The 20,349-nt window shown below is 39.6% G+C and overlaps 3 protein-coding genes and 1 non-coding gene across 8 annotated transcripts; 3 read left to right on the plus strand and 1 right to left on the minus strand.

Moving 5' to 3' along the window:
- The first annotated feature begins 4,206 nt into the window (after positions 1 to 4,206).
- Positions 4,207 to 15,681, plus strand: brox (BRO1 domain and CAAX motif containing). Of its 5 annotated transcripts, XM_078942667.1 has the most exons (14): positions 4,207 to 4,256; positions 4,346 to 4,427; positions 7,952 to 8,071; positions 8,228 to 8,334; positions 8,555 to 8,651; positions 8,785 to 8,880; positions 8,969 to 9,041; positions 11,084 to 11,189; positions 11,282 to 11,371; positions 12,079 to 12,164; positions 12,250 to 12,331; positions 12,508 to 12,658; positions 12,731 to 12,890; positions 13,049 to 15,681. In XM_078942667.1, exons 3-14 carry the CDS (start codon positions 7,971 to 7,973, stop codon positions 13,130 to 13,132), a joined length of 1,233 nt encoding a protein of 410 aa, XP_078798793.1. In that variant the 5' UTR covers positions 4,207 to 4,256; positions 4,346 to 4,427; positions 7,952 to 7,970; the 3' UTR covers positions 13,133 to 15,681. The 5 variants fall into 5 exon arrangements, with proteins under 5 accessions (XP_078798793.1, XP_020570220.2, XP_004083701.1 ...); XM_020714561.3 differs by having other exon boundaries at positions 4,249 to 4,427; XM_004083653.5 differs by lacking the exons at positions 4,207 to 4,256; positions 4,346 to 4,427 and adding an exon at positions 7,288 to 7,423.
- On the plus strand, positions 4,434 to 7,019 carry LOC101158071 (alpha-1,6-mannosyl-glycoprotein 2-beta-N-acetylglucosaminyltransferase). Its single transcript, XM_004083807.4, has one exon. It carries the CDS (start codon positions 4,478 to 4,480, stop codon positions 5,738 to 5,740), a length of 1,263 nt encoding a protein of 420 aa, XP_004083855.1. The 5' UTR covers positions 4,434 to 4,477; the 3' UTR covers positions 5,741 to 7,019.
- Positions 15,682 to 16,860: 1,179 nt separating the features above from the next.
- Positions 16,861 to 19,623, plus strand: LOC101160866 (uncharacterized). Its single transcript, XM_011491738.4, has 6 exons — positions 16,861 to 16,974; positions 17,059 to 17,121; positions 17,202 to 17,342; positions 18,894 to 18,948; positions 19,031 to 19,125; positions 19,233 to 19,623. Exons 2-6 carry the CDS (start codon positions 17,110 to 17,112, stop codon positions 19,485 to 19,487), a joined length of 558 nt encoding a protein of 185 aa, XP_011490040.1. The 5' UTR covers positions 16,861 to 16,974; positions 17,059 to 17,109; the 3' UTR covers positions 19,488 to 19,623.
- Positions 19,624 to 19,745: 122 nt separating this feature from the next.
- Positions 19,746 to 19,827, minus strand: trnas-gcu (transfer RNA serine (anticodon GCU)). The gene has a single exon. It is a non-coding gene; the product is annotated as a tRNA-Ser (tRNA).
- Positions 19,828 to 20,349: the final 522 nt, after the last annotated feature.

Raw genomic sequence — 20,349 nt, forward strand, 5'->3', positions numbered from 1 at the left:
CAAGTTTGACACAATCAGCTGAAGTGTGAAGTGTCTTGCCCAAGGACACAACGACAACTGGCTGGAGGGAGCGGGGATCGACCCTTCGACGACCCGCTTCACCGCCTGAGCCACTGTCGCTAAGACACACACACACAAACATGAAATTAAAGCCATATTATTTTCCATAACACACTCTCCTTACGATAGCAAGTATTGTACTTATGTTTATTTCAAGGAAAGTGTCCACCCTCAATACACACATCAAATGCAGCTTAGCCAGAGTTAACAGACTTAACCCTGCTCATCACTAAGAGGAACTTGTTCTAAAAACCAAAACAGGATTTTAAAATATATCAAAAGACGATGTGGGCTTTTAATTCTTTTGCTTTATTCTTCCTATCCAGATGGAGAAAATGTAAAAGACCTGTCCTATATTTGAAAGGCGAAAATCACAAAAACCGTGTGGCTGATTTAGTAAAGAATTGAGAATTCTGAAGAGGGTTTTGTATACATTAAGGCTCAGTATTTTTTTTTGTATTTGTGTGTTGACTTAGAGTACAAACCTAAAATAGTGTCCGTGGAAACTCGCTGTGTTTACATGCACTAAAGTAACCCAGTTACAGTCAATTGTCCCTGTTTCCTAAACATCCTTCCATCTTGAGAACATGCTGAATCCCATCTTGGCACATGGGTGCTGGAGCCAACCCAGCCCCTGGGAGAAGGTGGCCACATCCTGAATAGGTCACCATTCTGTTTCAGGGTACCCCAACCACACTTCAGGGCTAATTTAGAGTCACCAATTAGCCTATGATCTTATAAAAACCTGTGTTAGGTGGGAGGAAGCTGGAGTGAAAACCCAGGCATCCACAGGGACAACATTCAAACTCCACACAGAAACGACACAGCCGGGATTTGAGCAGGGCCTTCTCACTGTGAGGTGAAGGTGCACACCACTGTTACAAAGCAGCAAACAAAAACAAAAAAGTATACCGGTACCCAAAAAAAGCTCATGTAATATGGCTACTCCACTGCAACAGAGTCCAAACAAGGGCTGCTAACACTTCAAACCCAACTATCAAACAAGTGGAACAACTTTTATAAAAGACGCGATGAAAGAAGTGAAGTCAAGTTACCGCCTCACATCTAAACCTGTTGTACCCAGGTTTTTCCCAGAAACCAGGTAATTTGAACACTAGCATCCAATAGTTATCCTCCTCTTTTAGCTGCATCCAGGATGGGCAGCTTCTACTCCTTCAACCTCACACATCTCCCTGATGAGACTCCATCAATAGTTAAGAAAATTATTCCTCAACTTTTCAGAAAACCTTCTGCACTACGAGATATTTTAAACAAATGCCATCGTCTAGCATAGTTTGACTTTCATATGGTTGTTTCGCTTTTTATGGGACAGTTTGTATTTTTTCAGTCTATTGTGCAATGAGGACTGAATGGCTTTAATTAAAACTGCAAGACAATGTCAAGCATTGTAAATATTAAAAAGTCTAACGAACTTGTTGGTTCTTAAATGCACATTTAACCAATAGTGTTCACATGGGACCAGCAGGGAGGGACATTTGCTTCTTTTTTTGTTTACTGTTTACTGGTGCATGTCCGCCACCTACAGTTGGAGAGGGCTTGATGGGAAATGTGGTGCAAACCTCGGAAATCCTGCTCCAGGCTTTTTCTTTCACAGCTCTATGCTGATAAATGACAGACATGGAGTCGTATCATTCCTGCCAGCACAAACCACAATTATTAATTTCTCCTCTGTGATCAATTTTCAAAAGGTTGGCACTTTAGTGAATTGAAAAATTCCATATTTTACTACCAAATCCAAGTCCCTGATTGGTCAAATTTCAACTGGTTTAACTTTCAATGTGCGCTCAGTGGCCGTGCGTTTTGTACATAGTGCCTGAAAAAAGCTTGAAAAATATGTGTAGCTACGCGTGAACGCAAATGTTTTAAACATAGAAGTCAAAAAGTCATTTACGTTCATATTCAAATAGACTTTTCATTGAAAGTTGTCACTTGAACATGCGTTGCAGAAGTACATGAAGCAGGCAGACAAGCAAATTATCTCACAGGGTTGTTGTTTCTTTATTTTCTTTTGCAACTTGAAAAGACAACAGACGAGCATCGAGCAATCACAACTGAAGTTCCACACAGCCAATCAGCAATGTTCAGCCACGCATTGCAGGCAAAACAGTAGAAGCTTTTGTACTTGGTTAAATAAGTTAACACAAAACCTCAAAAATCAGAAAACACTGAAGCCTACTGTTGTGTTTCTTTTGTGTTATATGTGTAATATGCTGCTTTTCTCTCTTAAGAAATGTTCTTTTTTTCAACTTAATACAGTTTTAACTCAAATTGACCTAGTTTTTCAGGCTGGAATCAACTTGCTGAGCTTGTTACCAGCCATGAAAAAAAACAGACATAACTTTGTTTCCTTTTGCAAGAGAAAAATGCAAATAATGGGCGGGATAAAGGCATGAGGAAGATGGGGTTACCAGATAGATGGTACGTTTCTAAGATAACACCACAGGTGAAAGTGTGGCAAACGTTTTTGCTGCAGGCATGTTTGCAACAAGTTATTAAAATAATTCTGGTATGTAGTCAAAATGTTTTTTTTGTCCTTGTTTTCCTTAAAAGCAGGTAGTTTTTCATCATTCCTTGTGTGTTGCTGTTAGCTGACATAGCAGCCAATAGACATTCCAAGGGCATATAATGTCCCAGTATAAAATAAAACCCAGAGAACTCTGGTTTCATCTTCTTTTGTAACGTCTTGTCTTATCAGTGGTATCAGGTTTTGCAGCCTTGTGGAGTCAGGCATCACTCTTTTGTTCTCTGTTGCTTTTGTGAAGAGGGCGGGGAGGCCTACTTTTAAAGATATTTGCAGGAAAACCTGCAACTGTGGGTTTCATTGCTCCTTGTGTTAGGTTTGCATACATGTAATACATTAAATAGCTTCCGTTTTTGCATGTTGGTTTAACCTGAATACAGAGTTGAAAGTACACAAAGAACTGCATTCACTCTGTAAAATATGTATATGCAAAAGTATGCAACTGTTTAAAAATCTTTTTAAAACTCTCACAAGAGCAAAGGTAATTGCTATAGGCTAAATCAGCAAAATAATGTGAAATACTAAAGGCAATAAAAACTATAAAAATTCAAATAAACTAAAAAAGCAATACTGACATGCTCCCAAACTTAACGGCTTTAGGCCCACTCTGATAAAAGTTGTCCTTTTGGTGTTTCTAAAAAAAAGAAACGTATTTGTATAGCAATTTTCACAAGTAAAAAAAACAAGGAATGAATAAAAAGCAAAATATAAATTTAGTAAAAAATAAAATCAATGAATAAAACATCAAAGGTCAAATACAATAAAGGTAAAAACAAGAAAAAGGCAGTCAACAAGCGAAATTTAGCTAAAAGCACATCTGAAAGAAAATGTCTTAAGAAGCTTTTAAATAACACGTTCACATATAAAGAAAATTAAACTCGAAATTGCACTTCTGAGAAAATCTTTATTCAAACTGTTGTAAATCAGGAGCAGATGGAAAGAAAATGCTGTTAGAAAAAGATCATACCTGTTCATAGCTGGAACAATGGGACACAAGCTCTTTGCTCCGCTCCATTCTGATGAATTGATGTTTCCTTTGTCCGAGCATCTGGCTCTAAACTGTATGGATAGATAACTCCAATACTGCTCGCCATTTTTGTTGCACCAGTAATGTTAGGTTGGATGTGTGAGGGACTGTAAGCTACTGGGAGACCGTGTAAACAGAAAGCTCTCAGTCATAGGTGATGGGAAGAGGGGCGCAGGCGTAGTACGTGCCAACAGTCACCCCCACAACTCAGACAAATTTCTAAAATACTACTGGCATTCTGCAGGAACCGTGTCCTAGAAAACAACAGTTTTTCCCCCTAAAAATGGTATTATCCTAATTAAAAGACCACTGGGAACAATTTAAAAATAGATTAAAAGATGGTTAACAAGACAGCAAACAAATATTTTATAGTTACAACAAACAAAACGTTAATGAATTGGCTTTTTCCCCCGCTGTGCTGTAAGACTTTTTTGTCATAAAGTGCAACAACAACAATAAACTAACCAAGTAAACACAACTTTCCTTTAAAATAATCTTTAGCTGTTTTTTATCCAGTTATGTGTCACGACCTCTGATTGGTCAAAGATTCTGTCCGCTGATTGGCTGGCTTGTACACGTCAACAGTAGTTAGTCTTCTTCCTGGTTGCTGGAACACCCATTTGCTTGGTAAACCACTCCACTTCTTACACGAGTTCAACTGTTTATGATTTTTTTTTTTTTTGCTGACTTTATTTCACTTTTTTTGTCTAACATAGGAGCACTAAAAAAAAAAAAAAATCTGAAATGTTACGACTTCCCGGGGACACGCGGCCGCCCTGCGAAGACTAAGGTGACGAGGTGAGCGCGTGCCGTCGTCCAGACAAGCTGTGTTTTCACTGGAGGCAAACATGAGGTTTCGTTTGCTGAGGAGAAACCTGCTCGCCCTGCTGGGGGTCGCCTTCGTGGTGGTGACTCTCCTGCTCTCCACTCGGGTTTTGGTCGTTTCTGAGCAGGAAAGTGACTTTCAATTACCCGGAACTGTGACTGACAGGAATCGGGACTCGCTGTCGTGTGACACGTTCAGGTTCAAGTATGACTCTCTGGACGGATTGAGGCAGTCCGTTTACGGTGCCAATTACAAACAGTGCGTTTTCAACGCAGAGAAGTTCCCAGGAGAGCCCCAGCTGGTTCTGGTCGTGCAGGTTCACAACCGTCCAGAATACCTCAAACTGCTCATCAGGTCACTGGAGAGAGCCGCAGAGGTCCACAGTTTCCTCCTGATTTTCAGCCATGATTACATTTCTGAGGAAATGAACAGAATTGTGCGTGGGATAACTTTCTGCAAGGTACTGCAGATTTATTTCCCCTTCAGCACTCAGCTGTATCCCCATGAGTTTCCTGGGCAGGATCCACGAGACTGCCCCCGAGACCTGTCCAAGGACAAAGCCCTCAAAACAGGATGCCTCAACGCCAAGCACCCGGACTCGTACGGACACTACAGGGAAGCTTTCATCACGCAGACCAAACACCACTGGTGGTGGAAGCTGCATTTCGTGTGGGAGCGAGTTCACGCCATGCAAGGCTACAGCGGCTTTGCCATCTTCCTGGAGGAAGACAACTACATCCTACCGGACTTCTTCAGTTTTCACAAATTAATGGCTGAGTTTAAAAAGACTTGCTCAGACTGCGACTTGCTCGCTTTGGGCAATCACAATGACTTGAGTGACTTCACCAGCGTTTCTAATCAAGTGTTAACCACGGGGTGGCTGTCCACCAAACACAACATAGGTATGGGCATCTCCAGGGAGGTGTACTACAAGCTGATGGGCTGCAGTGACGAATACTGCACTTACGATGACTACAACTGGGACTGGACGCTGCAGCACCTTTCCGGAACCTGCATATCCAAGCCTCTGAAGGTTCTAGCCGCGCTGGGGTCCAGGGTCCTCCACACAGGAGACTGCGGCCTCCACCAGAAGGAGAGCTGCAATCCTGAGCGTGCCTTAAAGAGGGCAGAGGAGATCGTGCTGAAGGCTAAAAGCAGCCTGTTCCCTCAGTCGCTCGTCCTCAGTGCTGCAGAGACGGTGGAGCACAAAGCCCACATGAAGAACGGAGGATGGGGGGACATCCGGGATCATATTCTGTGCAAAAACTATGCCAAACGTCTTTGAAATGACACCTTTTCTTCAGCCTAAAATTGCAGATGTGTCATATTTAAATGGATTCAATTGGCGCCGTAATGGGTCGTGGATATTCTTCGATTCAAATGTTTGACATGCAAAAAAAAAAAAAGTCATCTTTTTCATTCACCAAAGCCTTACCGATGCCAAAGACTTTTTTTCTCAGTGTTTCACAAGCCAAAAACTGATCAGATTTGTAGAAAATTAATATATTAAAAGGGTAGAGTCTATGACTAAGACATTCCGCTTTGGTTTCCTGACCTGGGGTCGTGAACCTAAACTTGACTGTCAGGCTGCCTGCCTTAGAAGTCACCTGATTGCTGTTTGACGTCTCTTTATGTAACACAACTTTCCACTTTTTCATGACGGTGCCTTCCTCACAATGTTGTTTATATGGGGGGGAGGAATTCCCATCGTAAGAAGACAAAGTGGAATTTATGTAGCAGAATGTAAACTGTGGGACCAAAGGGAAATTTTGGGGTGCTATTTGAGCTTAGTTTACTTGTCACACTGACTCGTGTGCTTTTCCAGGTGGGGTTAAGACCACAAATTGATTATGTGATGCCCTTTTGGAATCGCTTGTATTGTGTAAATATCAGGGTCACATGTTCTGCTTTATCACATTTGCACCTTTGTTTTCCTTTGGAACAGGTTTGGGATTGTTCATTTAAATAAGAGCAGCATTAAATTTAAAGAGATTTTTTTTTTTTTTTTAGAATATTTTTTTAAATGATCTTTGCTTTGTAACTGTGACAGTAACAGCAGTGATTATTTGTTTTTGTTTTTAAAGCTAACCAGAAGTGCCCCCCCCCCCACCCTCTAAATTGGCTTGGGAAGAGATTTCTATGCACTGATATTATTATCAGCAAAGTACTTACCAGTGATTTTATGCTGTAAAAATGTATGGATCCAATTTACTTTTATTTTTTTTTGGTAATTATGAAATTTTTTAAAACAAAAAATTTAAATTCTGTTTCTTAAACAACAGTGACACCAGGAAAAGAGGTTGAACCTGATGTGCCTTAGTGGAATTCCTTCAAAATAAAAGGAATGGAATAATGCAATACAATAAAAGCTTCGGGGAAATGCAGATCATGATTCTAAATTGACTATCTTGTGTGTATATTTGTAATTTCTTTGTTCTGATTTTTTTTTTTATGAACGGTGCCAAATATTACTTTGTCACACTTTCTTTTTGCTCTGATAATCACTTGAATTCGGTGTTCACTCTTTGTGCCAAATGGGAAAATAAAATGTTTTTTTCTCTGTCCATTGTTTCCTGTGAACCATTAAATATGCAATACATAGTTTGTTCAAAGTGTTATGATCCAGTTATTAGATCTTTAAACTGAATTAAAATCAATTTTCTATTGTAACAATTTTAAAAGTTACATTACTATAGTATGCATCAAAAACTAAAATAAATGGATTTTTTTTTGAAGCATTAATAGAACACTTGAATCAAAGGACGTGTTATTACACTTACGTCAAAAAAAAGCTGTCAATGAGCCCCAAACAGAGCTTCAAGAAAACGAGATGGGCTGAGTGCTTGTCACGTGACAGCCAGTCGCGCATTTGATAGGCCACTTTTTACTCCGTGTTTATTTCCGGAAGTAAGTTGTCGGCAGACTTTTACGTTCATCGAATTGTAAATCTACAGCGCCACTTTGACAGGTAATAAACAAATAAAAAACACTATTTTAAATACAAATATTTTTAAACCGTATTATAAAACAAACATCTGTCAGACCAACCAATTAAAATAAGTCTAAGCTTGTCCGTGTAGCCTGTGTTAGCCGTTAGCGGTAGCTTGTTGTAGCCAACTAAATGGTTTCCCGTCAAAAGGAGATCCTATAAATATACATTTTACACAAGTTCACAAAAACGTTATGTTTTAAAATGTATATGTTATTTCTGAGGGACGAAGTAGATACGAGAAATGTCTGGTGAGACCGACCTGTTCCGTTGCGCTAAAATTAAGCTAGCTAGAAAAAAAATTGCCAGCTAGTTAGTAATCGCTTTCCTCCCAGATACTATTTATGATATTGTCTCACTGAATTATAGATCTAGACTGTTGAAAAGGCGGGATGAGGCCTATCCGTCATCAACACAGCTGAGCTTACATACTAAAAATGATTATCTTACAAAGTGAGTGGAACCTATAAGTACAGGCCAGCTTCTTGAAACCTGTCTCTGTTGAAGGTGCGACCAGAACCGCAGGATGGCCCACTGGTTTCACAGAAACCCTCTGAAAGCAACGGCGCCGGTCTCCTTCAATTACTATGGAGTAGCAGGAAGCCCCGCAGCCAACAAGATATGCAAGTGTGTATAAGATCTGCACGTTTCCACAGCACACTGTATTATCGGCATGATGTTGTTATGGATTGACTATAGTACATTCAAAAATATATATATTTAATTAAAATAAAGGTTGTGTAGGGTGACGTCATAACACAAAGATGGCTGTTCCACATGCAGTGACCTGAGGACCACCCGAGCCAGACTGTTGGACATGTTCACGGATTCCACCTGCAATCCAGAGATGATGAAGAACGCCACAGACGCTTACTTCTCCTTACTGCAAGGTAACCTGACAATGCTCTTCCAGAGCTGTTTGTTTATGAAAATGTCTTAAAATTGGATTTTACTCTAACAAAGAACTAATTTATCTTGATTTGATAGAATTTCTGTTTTTCAAGTTTCAGTTTTATTCATTTCTAATGCTGCTGCTTGCTCATCCCTTCATCTTTGCTCTGCTTCTAACCAGCTTCTATGCTTTTGTTTTCGCTGGATTCTGACTAACAGGTTTTATCGCCGCTCTCGATGGAACCACGCAAGAGAACAAGATGAGGTTCATCCAGAACTTTAAGTGGACCGACACCTTACATGGAAACACTCCGAGGTGAAAACAAAAGAAAAAGCCAAAAGCAAAGAGATGCTTGCTCTGTTGTTCTTATTCATCACTCTTTGATTACGTTTTTTTAAATTATTTTTGTATCTGAACTTTAGTTGATGCCTCTGTCTTCTGCCCCCAGTGCCCAGCAGGATGCAATCTTTGAACTCGCCTCCATGGCCTTCAACGTTGCTCTCTGGTACACCAAGTTTGCCTCCAGACTTGCCGGGAAAGAGAAGTTAGTGCCTCTGCCGCTTTAGGAATGCAACAGGAAATGTACAGTAATGGTACTTTGACTGATTTCCTGCTGTTTCTGTGGTCCACAGCGTAACAGAGGCTGAAGCCAAAGATGTCCACAAGAGCTTGAAGGTTGCAGCAGGAATATTCAAAAATCTCAAGGTAATGTGTGTTTGTGTGTGCATAGGGGGGCAGCTTTTTCCTGTCTGATGTTAATAGATTTAGACCATCGGTCGGCAACCCATGGTTTCGGAGCCACATGTGGCTCTTTCATCCATCTGTTGTGGCTCCCTGTGACTTTGGAAAATAATGAGTATTTTATAATAATTAAATTTTATTTTAGTTTGTTCATTTTTCATGGCATTTCAAAGGCGCTGCTGGCTCCGCACGAAGCGAGTGCCACGTAAAAAACAGCTTCCTAATGAGCTCGTATTTATCGGGCGAGACCTGCAGAGCTGATAGCAGGGAGAGGCACGCGGGGCGGCTTCAATAAACACTCCGATCTTCTGCCGGGAACTTGACGTACCGCGGGGCAGAGACCAACTCGCTGATGACAGACTGAGAGTTCGCGCCAGCGTTGCCAGATAGAGTCACAGTTTTCCAGCCCAAAAGTCGTCTGAAAACCGCCAGACCCAGCCAAAAACCGCCCAAAACAGCTTTTGTTGATGTTTTTTTTCCGTACTGGACTGATAAAATAAAAGATTTTTCTAAATAAAAGAAAGTTCAGACTAATAATAAAATGTGTACAATATTGAATATTTCTTCAGCGGAGCGCCTTCTTCCATTCATTTGCTTAACCCGCTCTATCCCCGCTATAACCTGCGTCCGGCTCTTTCATCCTTGTGCGGCGCAGGAGCCCCCCGACTACCGTATTTTGCGCTCTCTGTGTCGGACACACTGTGGAGCGCGGGGGAAACCAACTCTCAGCTGCAGAGGATGTGAACAGGTGAACAGGTAGAGAGGAAAAGCAGGTGGAGAGGCGGAGGAGAGGCTTTGGCTTCAAACTCTGTCAGAGAGATGCAAACACGGGTGTCAGATTGAGACGCAGCTTTCCCTGCGGGAGTTGAAGCAGAGACTTTCTCTGGGATGATTTTATGAACTCAAACATGGAAACATGATTACCAAGTAGAACTCTTCAAAACAATAATCCTGATCTCTCCACATTCTCAGTGTCTACCATGCATTGATAAACACATCGCTCCATGCAGCGATCAGACCAGAACCAGTAGCTCCTCCCACACGCGGCCGCGGTATCATCCTTTAAAGAACACAATGTGCATTTGCAGCGACGTATGCTTCAGACGATGTCCGATTGGCCAATATACATGTCAATCAAGTCCCTTACTTCTCAGTGAGGATTTTGATTGGCTGGTGGATTTTAAAGAAGTAATTTTTTTTTTAAATCTTTTCTGGCCCGCGATCTACACTCATGTCATTGAAGGTCGATCGCGATCGACGTAATGAGCACATTTGAATAATATATACATGCATAAAATATATAATGATGTCAAAACGGGTTGTGGCTCCGAGTGCTTTCTTTTTTATTGGGGACGGTCCCAAATGGCTCTTTGAGTAAAAAAGGTTGCCGACCCCTGATTTAGACATACAGAATTCTAGTTATTTTTCCAGTCATCCATAGAAAAAGAAATAAAGTTTAATGTAAACAAAAGGGCAAAAAGGAAGCAACATTTTTTACTTTATTTCTTACCTTTATTTTTATATCCTTATTTAGTTGGCAGTTAGCAGGTGTCAATACTTGTCTCCAACACAAGACAAAATTTTTACAATTAATCCATGTTTTTTTTTGTGTGTTTGTTGCTTTTTTCTTTACTCATGGGTGAGTGGCCACAAGTCACATCTGCTGCAGTGACTTTTTGGAGAAATTGTTCTTCTCATAGGCAATATTTTAGAAGATACGTTTTATGAAACGAACCAAACTTTTACCTGTGTATGTCAATCATCTGTTTACATTTAGTAGTTTGCTTGTTTTTTTTACAATTAAATCTAAGGATACACAATAATTATAGTTGTTATTGATTATGGCATTAAAACACAATTATGAACTCTGAAGTACTTCTTATCACATGTCAGGCGTGTGACGGTATCTGTTTACCTGTAAACATTTAAGGTTTAGACAAAAAGAAATAGAAGGTTTAAATATCTGATTTAGGCACCAATCGCTCAAGATTTGTTTTTCTCCACAGGAAGTCCACGTCCCGCGCCTCATCACTCCGGCTGAAAAAGGCAAAGACCTGGAGCCCAGAGTCATGGACGCATACATCATCCAGAGTCAAGCAGAAGCTCAAGAAGGTAGCAGCAAAACTCCAGACACTTTCTACCAGAAAGATTTCATTTCTAGGCAGTGGAAACTTTAAATATGTTTATTTGTTTTCCGTTAACAGTGACAATTGCCAGAGCCATTGAACTGAAGCACAACGCCTCGCTCATCGCAGCTTTGGCCTTTGAGACAGCAAACTTCTACCAGAAAGCCGGTTGGTGTTACTTCCCATCTCCACTCCCTACCTGCTTCCTGTTTGCTTCAGCTTGCATTAAAGTCACCCCAGTCATCTTTTGTTCTATTGTAAAAGCATTTTTAGTGGTCTTTTAATTATGATTATGCTGTTTTTAAGGCAAAATCAAAAACCTGTGTAGTTTTTGGGACATAATTTATGCAGAGCGGCAGAAGTTCATTAGAAATTTACCTCTGATTTTGGACGGGACAGATAGCGCAGGGCCACCTCACCCTTCACTTACCCTCCCCTTTGCTGAGAGCTCTCTGTTTACAATCTCTCACACCCCCAACCTAACATTAGCGGTGAAAAAAAATGGCGAGTGATATCGGAGCTCTCCAGCTGTACAGTTTTTAGCCAGATTCCAGCTCGGATTAGGAAAACAAAGACGTACATGGATCTGTTTGTCTACAAGTGGATGCATCAGAATGGAGCAGAGCAGGGAGCTTGTGGCCTTCTCAGCTTATTTTCTACGTCACAAACATGATCCTTTCAAACGGCCTTGTTTTGTCTGCTCCTAATTCACACCAATTTGAAAAAACAAATATTCAAAAATGCAATTTTGAGCTTAATTGTCTTAATATATGTCCTCCATCAGGAAAATAAATGCCACAAGAACATGTCAAAAACATATCTTTTTTAAATCCTAGTGGTTGTCTCATCTGCAGCTGCTCTGTTTTTCTCCTCAGATCACACACTCAACACTCTGGATCCAGAGTACAGCAGCAAGTGGAGGAAGTACCTTCAGCTGAAGCAGCAGTTCTACATGGCCTACGTGGGTTCACACAGATGTCTACGGCATTACTTTGTGGGAAAACGAGCCCTCTTTGGAAAAAGTCCCACGTTTATTTTGTCTGCAGGCGTACTGCTATCATGGACAGACTCTGCTGGCCAGCGACAAGTGTGGAGAGGCCATTCGATCGCTGCAGGAGGCCGAAAAGTGTGCGTTTGCTCTGGATGCTATTTGATTTATCTAAAAAAGTGAAATCTAATAAGTCAGTTCTTGTGCGGTAGAATGTCGTTTTGCATTTTTCTGCTGTTTTTCCGTCCTGACAGGTGTTTGCTGTCATGCAAGCGAAGTCTTTTGTGTGAATCTGCTGCGTTTTCCTTCTGTTTAGGCTACTCCCGGGCGGAGGCACTGTGTAAGGAGTACCGTCACACCAGCGGACCCGGCTCCACAGCCAAACCCTCCGAGCAGCTGTTCTTTCTCAAGCTGGGGGCCCTCATCAAGAACACGCTGGAGAAGTGCCAGAGGGAGAACGGCTTCATGTGAGTCGGGCTGGCGTGGAAAACGAAGCGTCTTCTTCCGCTTCCATTTCATCTCCTCCTTTGGTTCCTCAGATACTTCCACAAAGTCCCGGCCGAGGCGCCCCAGCTGGAGCTGAAGGCCAGCTACGGCCTGGCCGAGCCAGTCGGATTCGAGATGCCCCCCCTCAGTGAGCAGTGCACCCCTGAAGTCTACGCCACCTTCGATCTGACCAAGGGAGCCAAAAACGACAAGGTGAAAACAATAGCGAAAAAATTCAAAACGTTCAACACAAATCCAGAAAAGGGGTTGTGACTCTTTATGAAACGTGATCTGAAAAACACATCTGGAGAGGTGAACAGTTTTCAGTTCCTACATCATGTTTTATTATTTTCTTTTATCTTGAAAATCAGGGCAAACCTAAGGAAGAGGAGGTGAAGCCGGTGAAGGAGCCCGACCTGAAGCCACAGAAGGACACGGGCTGTGTCCTCTCCTAAACACTCATCACCGTTTCTAACCTCCACTGCAGTCAGCAATCCTCCCCCCATGTGCTCCCCCAGAATTCCCTTCACTCATGCTGTCTTATTATTTTTGGTATTATCAATCGATGATGTAATGCATTCCTGCTAAGACAAGTACACCTATTCTACAAATGAGCAGTTATCGTTTGGTATTTGATCCGTCTCTTCCAAGTACGGTAAAGTGTTTGAGCCTATGGGGGGGGGGGGGGGGGGGGTGGTCTTTGTCTCTTTTATGTTTTCTTATTTTTCTTGTTTTATTTTATTTTTATTAGTTAAAAAATAATAAAAAAAGTGTCACAAAACCTAAATTCTGAAATTAAATGTTTAGGTTTGAGATTAAGATAAATCTTCTTTAACTTATACTAAAAAAAATTCAACAATTTTTGGGGAAAATGTCAAAAATATTACAAGAAATTTTCCTTTTTATAGTTAAGCGGAATATAGTGACACATTATTGTAATGAAAAACTGCTGGAATTCTACTTAAAGAGGTATAAATTTTAAGATTTGAGTCTGGATACTTCCCAAAAAGATTTGAGGAGAAACAAAGATATTTATAAGATTTTTAAGATTTTTTTTAAAACAAAAAGTCAGAATTCTGATATTTAGTTAAAATTTTAAGATTAAAGTCACGACTATGAGATAAAATCCTAACAATTCTAAAAAGTCACAACATTTTTGTGCTTGAATTTACTTAAATAAAAAAACTGACCGTTTTAGAGCAGCCATCAAATAAAAATAATATTTGAGAATAAAGTTGTAAAATTATGAGGAAAAAATTGTAAAAGCATAAGAAAAAAGTCAACGTTTTACAAGAATAGTGGTACAATTATTGGAAAAAGGGTTAGAAATTATTTTTTTGCTTTTTGAAAATAAAGTTGTAAATTTGTCAAAATAGTCAGATGTACTAAAAAGTAAAGCAGATTGTTGAGCAGTCTGATGTCCAAAAACAAAAATTAAACCGGTTAATGATCGATTGTCTTTGTTGAAATGTTTTTAAAGCTAAATACTATTATTATTTTTTTTCAAAAAAACTTATGAAGCTTTATTATGAGACTTTTTTCTTGTAAAATGTAGACTTTCCCCCCCTCAATGTTATGATTCTATTCTCGTTAACTTTAGCCTTTTTTCATAATTTTACAACTTTGTCATAAAATGTTGCCTTTTTCCTCACATTTTATGACTTAATTATTGTAAAACTTGCCTTTTTTCCCCACTGTACAACTTAGTAGTAATATTTTGACTGTTTTTTTCTCATAGTTTTAGGACTTTATTCTCAAATATTTGTTCAGTTTTCTTCTTTTATTGTGCCCCTATTAGTCCCTCTTGGAAAAATATTGAAAATGATGAAGCTGGTAGTTTTGTTTTTCTCTGCGGTGGTTCTAATCTACTCGGTGTCCAAACCTGTCGTTTTTGGAGCTTGTTCTCCTATTTGCCTGATAAATCTATTTTTTATGTGCAGAAAGCAGCACTTTAAGGAAGAACCAAACCAAACCAGCCTACTTCTGTTGTTTTTTTGTGTGTGTCATTTTAAGGTCTGGAGCCCCCACCAAGAAAGTTTCTGCAGCTTCTCAGCTGCTAAGATTCACAGAAGAAAAGATAAAGTTGGGACAGATCTGTTTAAATCAGAATGTTATCTGCTGGACTTTACCAGCCTCTTAAATAGGATTTCAATTAAAACACTAAGCTCTTTACAAAGCTGGATGTTCTTTCAGAACACAAAGCTAGAAAAAAAAGCACTTTTATCATCTGGAACGTGGGATCGGAATTGGGTTTGACGGAACCGTTTACAGTTTCTTATATCTTCTAATGGATTCTTTTGCTGTTTCTTTTCCTTTTTATCACATTTTAGAAAACTGTTCTTGTTGGACGCTACTGATTTGAAGTCTGTTTTATGAGGAAAAAGTGATTTATTTCTACTGAATACACTTTTGACGTCATGGAGCTTTGAATTGCAGTCTGTTGCTATGGATGATGACTGAATAGTTTTTGAAATGCAGGAAGTAACTACTCTGTGTTCCTGAAAACCACATACATGAAAGTGGACTCCTGCTCTATGTACCATCCCTCCCGCTTTTCAAAATAAAAGTCCTGTCAATTAGAGCATTGCTCGTGGCTGCTGGAAACATAAAGAAACAGTAATATGCTGCTTTAATGTGCTGTTTGCTAACCAAAAGTAGACGTGTACACCTTTATGGCACACTATGGAGATGGTTTGAATGATGTGTACTGTAGTTCATCTTTTATTTTTTCAAAGTCGGTCCCCATCAGTTTGTGGGCTAATGTTTAAGGTTAAGTCCCGTCATCCCAAATGTATTCACTTCCCTTTCTCTAAGTGTGTCTTTCATTAAAAATAAAATTCATATGTTATTAAACGTTTTCATTTATGTATAAAAAGGTGTTAATAATGCATAATCATTTAAAAGAAAACAATTTTCTGCAATGTATCTTTAGAAAATATAAACACATTGATTATTTCATGTTAAACATTATATTACCTGTAATAAATCATCATAAGCCGTGTCAGATTCTTGTGAAATAAATTATTTTTAGTGATCAGTTCAGGTACTTTTTAATCATAAATATTTGACCTGAGTTTTAAAAATGTTTTTTTGTTTTTAATAGGACATGATCAGGCTATGGTCCATGTTGAAGTTCCTAAAAATGTTCAAAAAACATGTCACTTGCAAAAAAAAAAGAAAAAAAAATCAAACCATAGACATTTAACTGCAAAACTTATGTTAAAAGTCATAATTTCCTACTAAAGTAATTCCAACAAGACATTTGACTGTTTTCATCAACTTTACATGTATTATGCTTTGAAATTCAGTTTGCAGTTGAGCAGGTGAGGGATAGGTGTGTTGCTCAAGGGCACTTCAGCCTCTAAAAGTGATGTGGGAAACCGTTAACCTTTGAGCTAAACCAGAGGAATTTAGACAAATTGACTACTAATGCTTCTAGGGCTTTAAGGCCACAGCTCAAACCAGAATTCCCGTCATAACCTCAAGATATTTTCTATGTCCAGATGATGAACTCGTGTTGCCATGACGGCGTACCACAAGGATGTCCTTGTGACTGTGATCTGAACGTCCCAGTGAGAAAGAAACAGCGCTGTAGACCAAAGTGGACCTGGATGATTTTATTAACCCTTGTGCTATCCTAAGCACTTTAACATTGGGAGTTGGGTCATCTAGACCCATTAGACAGTGCGCTGAACCTTTTTTCTTCAATGATTTGTGATCTTCACTGGTTTCCATGGATTACATTAAATCTGTCCACCTTAATCCACCTTTGTCATGGTAGGGAGAACACGTCAATGTAAGGGTGGGGTCATCTAAGACAGCACAAGGGTTAAAAGAAAGTTTTCTTGGACTTTGTGGCTGTGGTGATTAATCTAGGATGGGGAGCAAGAGGGTGGAATCTTTAGCAAAAGGTCCAGAATCCAAGAGTATAATCCAAAACCAATCCAGTGTTCAGATCAATATTTCCTTTCCTTTCTGAACTCATGGAAGTAAGAACATGCTCAAAAATATTGCTTTTTGGAGACCGGAAGAAAAGTATCACACAAAATCAAAAATCATCAAAGTTATTTAGATTTAGTACCTTTAATTCTGTTTGTACGAAGTGTTTTAAAATACTCAACCAGCTGAAAATGAACAGATTTCAAAAGTTTCTTTCCTGATGATCCATGAAAAACAAGCAGCTGGATGTCTTGTTCATTGTGCAGTTTACAAGGCAAGAAGTGTCAATAAAGCTTGACATTCAACACCCTCCTGTCACCACCCAGGTCCGGCCTATCAGGCTTAAGAAGGAAACATGGTAGGAGCCTGTGAGAAGGTTTGTTTTTGTCATCTCCGGTTTCAACACTTGCTCTGCATCCTGGATTCATTTTTGTCCAAACAGCTGAGTTGTACTGGATGGAAACCGTGCAGATGGGAGACTAACTTCTGAAGAATGAACAACCAGGTCAAACTTTCTACTTCACAACAGAAATTCCATGTGTGAGACTTTGTATTTGACGTTCGTCCACCTCTACAATTTTTCAGGAGCCAACAGAAATCCCGGGATCGGCTTTGCCTAAACAGAGGAAGATCCTCCACTTCTCTAGCGGTGAAACTCTGGAGGTAGAGGACAGCACAGATGAGGAGCCATCAAAGCCAATCCCCTTTGAGGAACCAGCAGGGAGGGTAGGGGATTTGCTAGAAAATAATGTCCCTGTAAGGTCATGTGTTCTACATGATTTTTCTCAGTCAAATACTGACAAAGAAATGATCCAAATATTGTTTTAATCTGAACATTTAGACAAAAATACAGGAATCAATTCGATTTGTGACCCACTAGTGTTGTTTATTGAGGAAAAGTAATAATTTACTATGACCAAGATTAAAGAAATGTCCCAGCATGTCAATAATAAGACTACTTACACAAAGTTGGAATGAGTATCAAGACTATCACTAAGACTAGAGAAAGAGATAACAAAAAAACGCAGAACGTATGATCATAACGATGAGGAACTACGTAGGAGGATTGTGGGAGCTCAGTTACCCAGAAACCAACAGTTACCACACTACCCTATCCCCAGAAGAAGACATGTACATCAAAAGTTTAAAATCACCAAAATATGGATGATTCAGAGGAGAATTTAGGTGGAAGTTGACAAAAATTGAGGGGTTTGGCATCGACTCAAAATGAAGTTTGGAGGAAGGGGAATTTACCCGAGGACCACAAGAACATCCCCCTCACTGTCAAACACGGAAGGGGAGGTATTATGCACTAGGACAGTGTGGGCAAGGTGACCTGGATAAAATGCAAAGGTCGTAGATCGCTCAGTGAAACCGTAGTGCAAAAATGGTCGTGCACATTTTTGGGCATGCTACAGACAACGAGTTGCATGTGGACAGATTTGTTGTGTCGTACAGATTTTTCAGTTTTTTTGACCCCTCGAAATCCTGTGGGTTGTGCAAAGAGCCCATAAGTGCTGTTCATGGGACAAGTGCGTGCACCTTGCACCCATTTTTTACCCACAGTATCAAACCGTAAGGGCTAATTCCTTACTAGTGACTAGAGAGTGGCATGGGGGCACGACAGCATCACCCATAATTCGTAAATGTGCTCAACTGACAGTCAACACAAATACAGCTGTCATACAATAATAATAAACTGCAAGACACACCTGTGCTCCTCGTAACCATTGATCTTAGATGACCCCACCCTCACATTGACGTGTTCTCCCTACCATGACAAAGGTGGATAAAGGTGGAAAGATTTCATGTAATCCATGGACACCAGTGAAGATCTGAAATCATTGAAGAAAAAAGGTTCAGAGCACTGTCTGGTGGGTCTAGATGACCCAACTCCCAACGTTAAAGTGCCTAGGATAGCACAAGGGTTAAGATGCACCTTGAGCCGGCTGCTCCTGTCTACGAACCTCCACGACATGTTAACCAAACGACAGAGGAAAACAGGAAGTTTAAACATTACATTGTTATGTACGTCATATGGGACCTTTGCATAACAAACGGGATTCGTTCCAGCGGGACGTTTTTTATTTATTACTAAATTTACACAAGCCTTTATTGCAAAGTAAAATATAAATAAGTTTGTCATTTTTTTTTCATTTGTTTGTTGTTATTATGTTCCGCTCAAATAAACCCACCAGTTTATAGATAAATCACTAAGTTGATCGTGGACAAATCTACAAAATTGGCAGGAAATCAAGTTTTTTGTCTCTTTTCCAGACCAAATTATCTTTCAAGAATGCGGCCCTTCTAGTAGGTAGGATTTCACTTCTAGGTAAGTTCTGTGGTCAACAAACTAATATTATATCTGGTGATTGTCATAGACTCTTCTGTGATTTGGTTTTAAAAAACTGCAGCTTGCGATTTTCTCGGAGAGAGGTTCGCTGGAGTTTTTGGGCTGAATGCTGCCAAGTATCAGTACGCCATTGATCAGTATCATCGAAAACACAAGGTATACCTCAGCAAAACGTTACTCGAAATATATAAACATAAACAAATGTGTGAGCATTCAAGGTTTGCATTTCTTTTTTTTTCTTCTTTCCCATGACGCTCTAACAGATAGATGAGCGGAGACGAGCAGAGATGCTGAACCTCTCTCCTGGAGTGGGTGGAAGCACCTATGGAGCCACGGAAAGTTTAAACGTATCTTCGAATTCCACAGAGAGGTGTGGCAACAGCGGAGGATATCTTAATAAAGGATATCAAGCAAACCAAGAGAAATACGATTGGAGAAAGGAACAATGTGGAAATCTGGAGATGTCACAAGAGGACAAGTGTTTTCAGATGGATCATTTTGAAACAAATGATGGCTAAGATGATTCACATGCCACAGTAAAAATTAAAAACTACCATTAACAACCTTTAACTGCTATAATTTTCTAGTTTTGTAAAATGTCTTACAAGGTGATGCAATGCAGGAAATAAAATCCATAAGCTGCTAAATACCAAATTTTACTTATATGATGATTGTGAGTAAAGATTAGATTTAATTTTAAATCTATAATAAAATATGGCGATTAAAAATCATTAGGAAGATCACATCTGTCTGTCTAAAAGAAAAACTCATTGGTCCGACGAGGATGGGATTCGAACCCACGCGTGCAGAGCACAATGGATTAGCAGTCCATCGCCTTAACCACTCGGCCACCTCGTCAGATGAGCGCTCCAACACAAAACCTCGTATTTGGACCTAGCATATATTGGACTAATGATTCCATGGGTCTCGGATTACGCGTCTATCAACGCTTTTATTTAGGTACTGGGCAACAATGTCCAACTTCTGAAGTAGCTAAACAGAGGTTACGTAAACGTTACACGTTGCATTCATGCGACCTTTTAAAAATAATCCTTCTGTTAACGTAAAATTCAACACATGAACGCGTAATCCTCGCAAACTGGGATAATTACTACTTTTAAAGCATCAAGTAAACAGCTTTCTTTTGATCTCACGGTAAAAAAACAACCAATAAATTAATAAAAAGTCTTATTTGCTCAGTTACATGCCTAATAGTTGAAAACAAGAACAACTGTAACACTACTTAAAAATCATCAAGTTTGTTATAAAACGTGCAATTATGCAGCTTTTCTTGCCTTTATATAACAATCTATGTAAAAGCGTTCTTGAGAAAATTAGAATTGTGTCGCCCCCTAGTGTTCTACAGGAGAACATAAAAAC

Source organism: Oryzias latipes, chromosome 24, assembly GCF_053564925.1.
Source record: "Oryzias latipes strain Hd-rR chromosome 24, Olatipes_Hd-rR_3.1".
Taxonomy (NCBI): Eukaryota; Metazoa; Chordata; class Actinopteri; order Beloniformes; family Adrianichthyidae; genus Oryzias; species Oryzias latipes.